This window comes from Aythya ferina (genome assembly GCF_964211825.1).
Source record: "Aythya ferina genome assembly, chromosome: 8".
NCBI classification, from domain to species: Eukaryota; Metazoa; Chordata; class Aves; order Anseriformes; family Anatidae; genus Aythya; species Aythya ferina.
The window spans coordinates 30,519,006-30,531,729 of NC_140304.1; the positions used below are offsets into that span (position 1 = coordinate 30,519,006).

At 40.9% G+C, this 12,724-nt stretch overlaps 1 protein-coding gene across 8 annotated transcripts in view; it reads left to right on the forward strand.

Moving 5' to 3' along the window:
- NFIA (nuclear factor I A) overlaps positions 1-12,724 on the forward strand; it is a 250,327-nt gene that overhangs the window by 212,876 nt on the left and 24,727 nt on the right. For 6 of the 8 annotated variants that reach the window (XM_084528533.1, XM_084528534.1, XM_084528537.1 and 3 more), the window contains 2 exons: positions 591-756; positions 7,993-8,084. In XM_084528533.1, coding sequence (XP_084384659.1) covers positions 591-756; positions 7,993-8,084 — 258 coding nt within the window. The remainder of the gene's footprint in view (positions 1-590; positions 757-7,992; positions 8,085-12,724) is intronic. The other 2 variants (XM_084528535.1, XM_084528539.1) reach the window with 1 other exon arrangement.

Sequence of the window (12,724 nt, forward strand, 5' to 3'; positions counted from 1 at the left end):
CTTCACAGAATTGTAATGGCAACTAAGCTGAGCTACACCATTGCTAACTGAAAAGGGATGTGGGAGTGTAGTTACTTTAATATATACTCATTCATTTTTCCTGTAATAAGATATCAGCATGACTTTTAAGACCACCAGAAATGCTTATTTTTTCTTTTAATGAGCAGTATCTTTAAGAAATTTACACTCAAGTCCGAGGCACTGATATCCTAAGGGTATAGCAGAGTCACGAATCTGGGACATGCAAGGGATTGAAAATACTGCTTAAACTCTCACTGAGCATGAGTTAGTGGCTGCAGGAAATGTAAAGAATGGTAGAATTTAATCCAGAGCAACCCAGACCAGTTGCAGTAGGATAAATGTTTAAAAATGAGAATTTCTTTAGTTTCACAAGATGCACAGGGCTTAAAACAAAATTCCTTGAAACCAATGGAGAATTAGACACAGCACTTTCTTTGCCACCTCTTTTTTTTTTTTTTAAAGTAATTGTAAATATAGTGGACATAGTTTGAAACTGGACTGTTATTACCGGAGGTTCCTAATAGCTGGTTTTTAGTATAATTTTTGTCTGTTTGCTTGTTTTTTGGCAGCCCAATGGTAGCAGCCAAGGCAAGGTGCACAATCCATTCCTTCCTACCCCAATGTTGCCACCACCACCTCCGCCACCAATGGCTAGGCCTGTGCCTCTGCCAGTGCCAGACACAAAACCTCCAACTACATCAACAGAAGGAGGGGCCACCTCTCCCACTTCTCCAAGTAAGTATAGATGCAGCGGGAACCAAGGGCTACCAGCAGTGCACAATGTGCTGCTTCATCGTGTATCTCCTGGTCAGAAATTAGGACTGGATTAGTTCTGAGGACATAGGAGAGCTCTGATCTGTATAGGATTGACAAAATTCTTAGTGTGTTTTATATTAATGAGAGTTAGCCGAAGGTTACAGCTTTATTTATAATTTTGATGGCATTTCACATACCTACGTATAAGAGAAAGCAAGGCCAGTAGCTAAGTTTCGACACAGACCTAGGACCTTTGGGATCTTCTGTGCTGTCATGAGGAGGCAGTTTGGTATCTCAAGACAGGCTTTTGAGGATAGATACTGCATGGACGTGAGACAGATAGCCTCACAGAAAGCATCGCTGCTTATACATACTGGGCTAAACTAACAACCCTTTTGAGTTCTCTTCATTTATAGTTCTTTTGGGAATAAGTCTTCTTAGATTAACCCAGACGTCTTTCCCGTATTACTTGGTTCCCGAGCCCTGCGTTTTGGGCAAGAAGCTATGGTATTTCTTAGGCCCAGGGAGAAAGCTTTCATCCTCTCTCCACCACCCACACGGCTCCCATATGTATTTTGTGTAGCCACAAGTCAAATATACAAATTCCTGGATACACACTTGGGGATACCACTTTGGACTCACTCTGCTGGGAAACAAATGCGATTCAGCTGGGTTTGATGCTTTAAAAAAGTCTGGATGTTCAGGGAGTTAATTGTGAAATGATTTAATGAAGCTATGCTCAAACTGACATTTAAAAACAAAAGGGAAGCTTTCAATGCTTTAATGGCAACTGTAGGGGACTTGTTCCACAGTGAAGGGAGTCCAAATAACATCCACAAACAAAAATCAATCTAATCGAAAGAGCAAATCCCTTTGTGTGCTTTTCAAGCTTATTATTTAAATGCTATATGCAACCGCTGCTTGATGGTCAAAGAGGTATTGGCTATTCAGAACATGTGAAGCTGAAAACTTCTAAATCTTTATATACTGTTCAGGAGATTTGCACAGGTTCCATCGGGCATTTTTAAAATCTGGTAGTTCTTAGAGTTTTGCATTTCCTTCTGCTATGTGAAAGTACACAACTGCAAACTAAGCAAGATGCTCCAGCTTGCTTAGGTATTAAACTGGGTTTTAGTATGAGACAGTCTGGTAAGATTGTGAATGTGATCTTCTAGAATTAGAACTTCTAGAATTGATCAGCAAATTTTTGTTGAACCAAGAAGTTGATTCATTCCCTCCCCTCCACTTCTCTTTCTGACCTAAGCCCAACACTTGTGCTATCAGGAAGTTTTGATGCTTTCTGACGGGAGATACCATCTTTTAAGTCCTATCAATAAGATTCAGCAGTGGAATCTAAAAGGTTAATGTTTAGTCATAGTTATCAGTGAATACAGTCAGCAATGCCTTACTATTTCCTGGTCTTCAGAACTGGGAAAAACGAAACTAGGTCAATGTATATGTGTCATCACAGTTGTGACTCAGTTTACTGGCAGCGTGTGGTATCTAAACGAAAAAAATTCCCAACATCATTTCAGCAGTAATCTTAAGACTTATATTTTGTGATACCGTGATCATGTAAACAAGCTAAATGCGTGTTTGGCCTGATTCTCAGCTGGCATCACACTTGGCATTTGTCCACTGAAGTTAGCAGAACACCACCGATCGGTATCGGCTCCGGCTGGTCACTGTGGCTGAGTGTTCAGCAGACAGCTGCCACATTAATTGGGAATCGAGGTTTCTCAAGAGCAGCTAGTTAATGGTATTTAAACAAAAGATTAGGAAAATAATTACTGTTTGTTAATTAGCTACGCTGATATCTAAACATATAGCTCTGTACATATTCAAGCATGCATCTTCCTTTTGGTAAGAAACAAGGGTTTTGAATAACAGTGAATTGAGTTGTAAAGAAGCATATAATTTAATTTAGGGACAAATTTTACAGAAAAGTAGATTGTAGGGAATGCTTTCTAAGAAAGAAATCACATATATACTAAAGCCAGGGGAAGTGGCTGGCCACATAAAGAGGAAGACAAAGTGAGGTTCCTAGCCTTTCAGAGAAAGTTTACCAGGAGGGTCCACTGGACATCGTTTGGTATGTCAGTCAGTACCAGCCTCCCATTTGTGTCGGTGTTTATTTTTTTCTTAACTAAATATTAGCCTCCAAATAGCAAGTGCAGATTCACCAGAGTTTCATAAAAGCTGCACAAAAAGGTACCTTCCATGGTGACGAACTGCTTGAGTGCACCGTTTCGGGGAGTGTCGCTGGGTTATGGCTGACTGCCCTGCAGAGCTTTAGGATATTGGAAAGTCACTTATGCAACAAAGACAGGAGTGATGTTAGAATTTGGCCAGACTCTCTCCTTAGCTGTGTGGAGGAGAATGAGCCCCCCTCTCACCCCCCCAAGGAAATGGAGTGAAAGGGGTTGGCATTTGCTCCATTCTCCTTCCCTTTTTTGGTCGAGCAGAAAGCCCTCTGCAGAAACAAAATGCAGTTACGGCCCTACCAAAAATTGGAATATGGCCCTCCTGAGGGGTGCAGGAGCCAGGAGCAGCTGTTCAATACAGCGTGGCCTCCTGGGAACAAGAGCTAAAAATCACAACAAGGTGGTTAATGATTCTCAGAGCAATAGTGAAACTCTCCAGCTGTGACATTAACCAAAACATGAACATTAGTGCTGTCCAAGGAAGGAAGAGCCCCTGGAGATGCACCCCGAGGATTTGCCACTACTGGGTGGCCAGGCATGCTCTGGGAGTTGAAAATTTCAGCTGCAGATCCTATCCCTTTGGAAAGCCAGCATGTTGCTCAGTGAGATGACACAATGGAGTTGGGATCCATGAAGTTTAGGAGGGTTCATTTTTCCTCCATAAAAAGACCTTTCAATAGAACACATCCTTGATATCAGACACAGCCCCAAAATTGCTATCTTATTTCAGATCTTGTCTCAGTTTTGTTCTGGTGGTAACCCATAACAAACACAAAACAATATTTTTGTCAAACTAGACAGTTTTCTGGGCTTAATATCTCATTGCCCAAAGAAAACACCACCTCCACTACATGCTGGTTGGACTTTATCACTATCATAGCCGAATCTGAGTGTTAGAATCTGTGGCCTTCATTCAGATGCAGAGTCTAAGATATTGTCATCCTGTACACCATCATTTCTAAAAAGCATTTTCTGACTAAATGTTATTTTCTCAGGTTTACAACTCTGCATGGGGGAAAACAGCTATTTTCCCTTGTTGGGCAAGATTGTTATCGGTTAATGTCCTCTTGCACAAAGGATTTTTCGTGTTAAACAGCATTTGTGTCAGGATGAGAAGGATGATCTGGTGGCTGCAATGCTGGATTCATAATCAGATTGGATTTCTCTTGCCTTCTCTGCTATGCATTGACTAAGCACCCTCTGGGCAAGCCATTTCAGCTTTCTGTTCGCTCCTTTCCCCTTCCATAAAATAGAGGGTGATGACTATATCATTTAATTTGTTAGAATTTGCGGTTCTCTCTAAGATACTCAGCTGCAGAGTGCATTGTGGTAGGAACTGCTGTATTGCACCGTGTTCCTCCAGTTAATTCTCTTGCTAAACTGACTTCGAGTCCTCTGAAAAAAAAAGTACAGCTTTTCCTATCAAGCACATGTACTTGTTGATTTGGTCTATAAAAGAGAGAACTAGTGGTACACTAGATTATTGCTCATCCAGATTATCTTTGTCAACCAAAAGTTTTTTATTTTCAATCCAGAACTGATAACTAAAATACTCCTATACTTAATAGATATTATTTCAGGAAAGTATATTTTAAATTAACATTCTGCTACTGCTGACAATTTTAAAATACATGACATTCCAAAACTGTTTGTTTGTCTTGTCTTTCATACAATTTCTTGCCATTTTGGCTAAATATCAAAGCTGTCTGTGTGAGCAAATGTTCTTTCCCTGCCAGCTCCTGTTTTGCTTGTTCCTGAAGTGAAGCATCATAGCAAATTTGTGGCATCACATTCATTTCCTTGGCTATGGGCTATGATGTTGCAAACAACCCTTAGTGAATTCCAGTAGCAGAAAGACTAGGCTGGGCAGGAAGATGTTCCTGTGCAAGCCCAGCGGGCCAGCTGTCAGCTAGTGCAAAGTACTCTAGTTCTATGCAATTCCCATAGAGCAGAGCTGATAAAGATCAGGAGATCTGCCTTAGAGACCTAGCTTCTGTTCCCTTCCATGCTTTGGCTTTTCCTGTTCATAAAAAGGAGCGTGTAGATCCCATGGCAGGTCTAGCATACCTATGTATACTAAAACTTAATGCAAGTAAACTGTAAATTAACATCGTGAGTGGTTTGTACCACCCTAATCTCAGAACAGAGGGCAGAGATCATAAGTGGTAGGACTTCCAGGAATCCCACCCCGATGTCATTCAAGGGTGTATATATGAGGACACTAAGAATTGGCAAGAAACCATGTTGATGATCCTCTGAGCAGTACTTGGTGTTGCTCTCCTTTGGAACAAAGTTTCCTGTGCTGGAACAGGAGTCACTGCTAATATGTATCCCGTGTCAATTTACTATTCTGAGCCAAAATGGCCGGTTACAACCCTCAAACATCTCATGGCATTTTACAGCAAAGTGGGATTAGCATCTTGGGAGAGTCTGGTGTAAAGCCTGCTCTGCACACACACTCCCTGTAGCTTTGGTGCTCTTCACTTCTTGGCTCTAGCAATGCAGTTATATGCCCTTAAGGAAATACCAAGCTGACATCCGAATATTTTCAGAAAGTAAGTTAAACATAGTTTGGAGCATTACGGAAGAAAGGTATACACAGTAATTCACCCAGAAAGGTTTGAGGGGACTTTTGTACAGATTACACAGTTTTTGAAATGCTTCAGAATCTGTTTGAACACAGAAGACATTTAAGACAGTGTTCTGATGGTTTCCCTTTGATTTTCTACCAAATATAACAGCATAAGTATCTGCCAACAGGGAACTGTAAACAAGATCTTGAGTTCCTTCCCCTCTGAGTGGAACTTACCTTCTCCAAGGGATTACATGGCCTCTCCACTCATTTTGTTCCCTAAAAGTAGACCAAAAGAACCAAAACTGTCTGAGCTTTTAGTTAATTATCCCAACTGTAGAAGGAATTTTTATTCTTGTACAACATAGGGCTCAGTAGTTAAATTAAAAAAAAAATCTCACTATAAAACAGTGCATAAAAAATCTTTATACGTGATACCAGTAACAGAGATGTATCATTTGCAAATCTGTGGCTTCTTTGAATTATTAAGCAAATGAAGACAGTAAAAAGGCAAGGAGAACATCTCACCAAATCTACTCAGTTCACTTCTTCCTTGATTTGAAGATAGGAATAGCAGCCAACGTAGCTGTTTGTACTCTACTCTGCACGCTGCACTGCAGTTTGTAAAATCATCTTGGAAAGCTCAATTCATGCACTTAAAAATTCCTTTAAATCTTTGTGATGGACAGGTGTTCCTTGCATGATTTTTGCAAGTACTAGCAAAGTGTTTTTGAAAGAAAAGCTCACCTCACCAGAAACAACTGGGAAGATTTCATTCTTAGAAGTTAGGAGTGCCTTATCTCCCCTCAGATCAGAAAGAAATGAAGATATGCAGTTCCTGGGGTGACTTCAGGGGAATGCTGTGTGAGAAAGAGAAGCTGTCTCACTTAATTGTAAGAAAAAGGCATCAGGAATGTTTGTCAGATTCAGATAGAGAGCAAAGGGAAGGATGCACTTCTGCATTCCTGTAGACTTGGGAACTCCTCACCAAAGGGTTTTGTGGGATGCAAAAAGTTTGTACGGGCAGGAAAAAAAAAAAAAAGTTTGCACCAGTGAGAAATCCCTTGCAGGCTGTTAAGTACAGGGCTATCCCTCAGCTGAGAATACTCAGAGAGTAGGAAAGACTATGGAAAAATAAATTATGTGATTATGCATCTGCTTATGGTCCCTGCAAGAGAGAGGACTCTGGATGAGATGGACCATTGGTTTGATTCCATGTATTTAAGCCAAAGACTCCTCCAATGTAATGCCTCCTCACCAAACATTTTGCCTTAAGAAAGGCAACAGGCTTCATCTACTCAGACAACTCAGTGTCTTCTCTGACTCTTAACTCACTTTATTTTTCTGTAACGTTGAGGCCTGAACATTATATTTAGCCTGACTGGAATTTGGCAAGTAACTTTCCTTTTAACATTGTTTTTTGTCTCTTCATTGGATAGCTAGATTGTCTGGGGATTTTATTCAGCAGAATGCATTCCCATAAATATATTTAAAATAGAGAGAATCACTGTTTGTATTAAGGCATCTATTCAGGTTATTTGAATTTAGATCTGAATGTGCAAAAACTGCACAAAGGTGAAGATTGCAGGGGGGATTCTCAAATGAGAGGAAGACTGAAAATGCATTGAAAGCTTTTGAATTTGGAAGTACGTGGCATTGTGTACGGTTGCAGTGGAGAATATAATGCAACAACAAAATCATTAAAGTACTTCAAGTTTGGAAGTAATCTGGGTTCTTGGCTTGCATTGCATTTAATAGCTTTACATTTATGGGAGCCATTCCAGTTTTTAAAGGCAGCTCCAGCCTTCAGACTGATTGCACTTACCACCCCAGTGAAACTGCAACCCATTAATTTTTTACCGAAAGGATCTTCCTAGTTTGTCAAACACATCAAGTGAACATTTTAGAGAGTGCAGACCACAGCAGTATGAAAAACAAAACTTTGTATTGAGAGGGAATGCTGGATTAGCACGAACTAGGGGTCCGATTTTGTTAATAAACTCCTCAGTACATTTGCTGCTGTACAAATCCCATTAGAGCCAGCAATACCACATGTCCCGGGGTAATAATAGCCAAGGATATATGCAATACCAGGAGCTATACAGGTCTCTTGTACTGTCTGTCACAGCACCCAGAGGCCTGCAGCAGGTCTCTGAGATGGGGAACGGCACAGAGCAGCTGAGCACCTTTCTCCCAACGCATGGCATTGCCTTGTTGTGCCAGCAGCCAGCTCCCAGCAGCCCAGCTCCCTACACGTCTATACCCCACCACTAGGACCAAGCCTCTCCAGTGTCTAAAACCAAACTCTCGCTCTCTAAAACGTTTTGCACATTTCTATGTTAAACATCTGCTTAGGTGGCTCTGAGACAGTGTGTTTTGGTGTTGTTCGTGTGCAATCTAGTGCCGCTTCCTCAACGCATGTGTCCCTTCCCTTCACAGCCTACTCGACACCCAGCACCTCCCCCGCAAACCGATTCGTCAGTGTTGGACCACGGGATCCAAGCTTTGTAAATATCCCTCAACAGACTCAGGTGGGCCGCTTTCGACTTCTCTGTATGCCTGCAGCCTCTTCTTCTTCAGTGTACTCTAACGTGTCCCTCCGGAGCCAGCTGCATTGCCGCTGTCACTTCACCCACATGGTCTCAGTAACTACAGTGAAATGTCACTTGCAGTTTGTTTGTCTGTTGTGTTTTTTTGGGCTTACGTAGTAATAACGCTGCTTTCGTAACTGGAAAGATCTCTCTTGCTTTCTAAGATATTGCTTCTAGTGCACATTTTGTTCCCCTGGGACTGAGTTTTCAGACTTTGACTCCAAGCCGTACCCTAGGCAGTTGCATTTAATTGCAAACGCAAAAGGAGCTGAGAGAGACCCATCAGGTAACAGTGCACCTTAGTCCCCCACCGAATCCAACGGGAGATTTTGCCAAGGACTTCCACATAAAAAAATAGACTCGAATTCCTGGTTGGCTGCTTGCATGGTGGGTTTTGAGCGAGCAGGCGATTTTGTAATTGCAAGCACATCTGTTTCCCTACACAAAGAGAAAAAAGTCCAGTTGAGGCAGGCCTATAAAGCTGGGTTAACTGAATTCATAGACCTGCTATGGTCGAATCAGAAGCTCAAGTAAACATTTGTGTTTCTTTAGGAGAAGGACAAGGTTTAAATGTGCTTTTTCCAAGCTGTATCAAATTCCCAGGGTCGATTAAGAAAATAGTTGTTGGCAGTTTTGTTAGCAGCTAATTTGAGCCAGATGTTGAAAAAATTAAGTCTATGCTTAATATCACGTTATCATGGGGGAGAAGGTATAAAGAAGTGAGTAGCAGTAGTGTTTTAGGACAACTTTTGTTTGTAGTTTTAAGTGATTGCTTAACTACATTACAATTCTTTCAAAGGCTAACATCAAGAAATATTTGTAATTTTGTTCTTAGCTGGCTGGGATGACTAAAAAGTAATAATTTAAGTAACTAACAAACTGCAGAGTACTACTTCTAGCTCTTATAAGTTCTTTCGAATCAGTTATATGCATCTGCACAATTAGTGTGCAGATTCCTGGCTGGCACTTGCCACAGTCCAGTGTATCCATGAAGACGGACTCTTCCTCGTGACAGCTCCAGCACCTATGCTGTCAGTGAAACACACACATCACTCATTACCAAAGATTTTCAGTTTACAGGGCAGCAGCCAGATGCCTGTGAACACAATGTGTTTTCTTGCTATCTCTTCTTTGTGTACAATTTGTTAGGGGCTTTAGTTTATAGCTCTGTCGACAGCACAGGTTAAACTGCATCGGATCTCAAACCTTCTCTGCATTAAATAGGGTCACAGAAAGTACACCAGCAGCGTAGAGCAGGGTTTTAACTCATCAGGTTCTGATTTTTTTTTACACATTAACAAAACGCAACCTGCACCCCCACTTTTCAGGCCTCTTCCTTTATTTGGTTCATTTATGTGACAAGTTTTAATGTGCCTTCACATTTAAATCATATTTCTCCAGTCATCATGGAAACAACTGAAATGCACACAAATACACTGAAAGCAGGAAACGGGAATGTTAAGGTATACTGTTAAAGTCCTTAAGCATTTGGTCTTTTTCTTCATAGCTCAGGAAACTTGAAACCCTTTGGAGAATGCTACATTACCTTTTCCAAAAGACTTGAAAAACAACTAGTTGGTAAATTGATTATGTAGTAAGACACAACAGTATTAAGTCTCCAAAATATTCTAAACTTATTTGCATCCTGCAGCCTAGGTTTCCCAGATAAGTTTGTTGACTGTAAACTTTTATCCTCCTTATTTATGACTTAAATCATTTTAAAGTGCTCTAGCCTTACTTTAAGTGCTTCTATGTAATGCAGTGTAGTGAATAACAATGCTGTACAGTGAAAAACAATACTGGAGCATGGCTTTCAATTAAAGTCAAACATGCTGCAGTGGGTAAGGAGACTGACTTCCAGTCTCTGACTCCAGCTGCATCTCCGTGCTTCTATACATCATTACACCACCACAACCCACTTGATACTAAATATATAATTTATCAGTAAAGCTCACTACTTATTCATGAAACAACTCTGAAGTTGACCATGTTTTAAATCATAGGAGTGAGGTAAAAATACGAACTGCAATGATTTGGGATTTACTTAGCATTCCTCTAAACAAAGACGTGCTTTTGTAATTTTTTTGCAGGACATTAGTGTATAAATTAGGAGGATCACTTAGGATATTTTCAAAATGAAAATATAAAAACAAATAAGACTGTGTTATTAAAAGCAGCTGGGATGGCTGCTTTCCATCAGGATTTTTATAGCACATTCAGACTCGGGATAAGATATGGGTCCTGAGGACCACGAACAGTCAGGACACACGGCTTCCTTAGACAAGAGGAAGCAGTGAACACTGAAGGCTTCTGAAAATCAAGCTGGTAGCTAAAATATAAGGGTTAAACAACTCCTTACTGCTGCAATCAAAAAAAAAAAAAAAAAGACTGTATCTGAATGTCTTTTTTTTTATGATCAGCGATTTGGTTGCTCTGATTTTCTCTTTCAGTTGGTGGGTCATTTGACTACAGGCACCAGTTATACATTGTGGTTATTAGACTTAAAGTGCTGCAAAGGCGCGTCTGTGCGCGGGGATGTGGCAGTGGCGTTGTGCAGAAGTCCCATTTCCCATACATGGGCATTCGCGGGCTTTCACAGAACATTGGAATAAAATCGCAGACAAATGTACAACAGCATGGCAGGGTTTGAGCAAGGATCATTCTGTCCTGTGCTGTTTTTAAACAACCCAAACCAGTACATGCCTTTCTTAATGGGCATTATAAAAATTAGCAGTAGACATTTCCATTAGAAGCATGTCCTAATTTATGTCAGATTGCTTCAAACATAATCCCTTAAAGGAATTTTTTACCATTTATATAATATTTTACTTAGAGAAAGGCTGTATCAACAAATGTTGTAGCCAGACTACATCTTCGTGACACAGGAGACCAGGAAATAAACTGATTTAAGTCAGTAGTTCTGATTCAGTAATGAAAGCCCCAAAAGGGCTGTCGGGTTTGCCAGTTCTTAGCCACTTCAAAACTTTTCAGTTGGTTTGCTTTTTCAGATGCTGCCTTTGCTCACCCGCTCCGTCACTCTGCCGCTCCGGTGGCTCACCACATAATTGTCCTATCTGGGGGGTTGTTTGAATCTAAATTTCTGTTTGAGCTATTAGAAGAAACACTTGACTTGGCATCCTCCGTGTATGTTGACATAAAGGCACAGGTGTTGTAACCTTTGCTTGATAAATCATTTACTTTTGCTACTTGACTTGCAAGCAATATGGGGGCATCAGCTTTTTAACTGCCTTTTCCATATGCAAATCAGAAATACAGTATGCCCGGGGTACACAGGCTTTAGTTTCAAAAGCAAGCTGGTCTAGATGCCTCATGACTAAGTAATAGATCTGCCTCTCGTATTGCCAGGGACTTGTAATAAGGAGAGCGGTAGAGGAATGGGAAAGTACCATCACATTAATTAGGGACTAACCTATCAGTATCAACAACACTAATAGAGAATAAAGGGTTCTGAGTTTGTTGTTTTTCTTTTTTCCCTAACCAAGCGATAAAAGCAATTGTGTAACACAGGATACGTGCTCACAGCTTGTGCAGCAAGTAACACTAAACTAGAAACCTGCTCTTGGTAACTGGTTTGTGCTGTCACTCGCTGCTCTAAACGGCGCTGGTCAATCTCTAATGCCCTCACTTTGCTCTGTACTATGAAATTCCTCTAGGGATTATAAGTACTCTGTGTGCTGCAGCTCCACTTCCACTAAACATCGTTTACTAGACTGAGTCCTGTTTGCCACCTACTTACTCTACATCTTCCTGGAAATTGTACTTGGGATGCTAAAAACAGCTCCCGAGTAACACATGCCTATTGCATCCAATCCCTCCTACCTGACGGGAGCTGTGTGCCCTGCAGGGTGAGGTTACTGGGATGCACAGAACAAACACTGCCTCCCACTGCAGCCACCTAGGCAGAGGATCAACTGCTTTACCACCTGTAAGAAACTGAATGCTTTTCTGCTCTGCTTAAGAAAGAAAATGCATCGCATACCCTCTTGACCAGCTGCTTCAGGAAAAACCCCTCTCTAATGTAAACATACTTTATATCAGATTCATCCCAGTTGGTTTCTAAAACTTAGTTAAGCATAAAAAAAAATAAAAAATATTCCCATACATTTCTCTAGGAAAGGATAAAACTATTTGCTAGAAGAACAGAAGTAGCAGCTCTTCCTAATTCTGCCTTTGCAGGATCTCAGAGCTAGGGCCAAGGAAGCCAAGGTCTTGTCTGCTCAGACTTCCCCTGATGGGGCCCTACAGCCACCCAGCCACAGTAGCGCTCTAGACAGAACTAATCCTTTCTAATGGAAACAATTAAAACAAAAAGCCCATAACTTTACCTAGCACACCACAATAAAGTATAAGAAAAAAAAAAATAAAGAAAAAAAATAAACAAGTTTTGCTCTTTGGGAAAACTACCAGTGTGAACAACATCAAGCTCGGAAGAACAGCCCCAGCCCCCCTTTTGCCTTATAGCCTTAAAATGACCAGGTACGGAAACACTTCTCTGAAGAGTAATGCTGCCCTATTAAGTTAGGGGGAAATCACTGAAGTTCAGCAAAAGGGATGCTGTG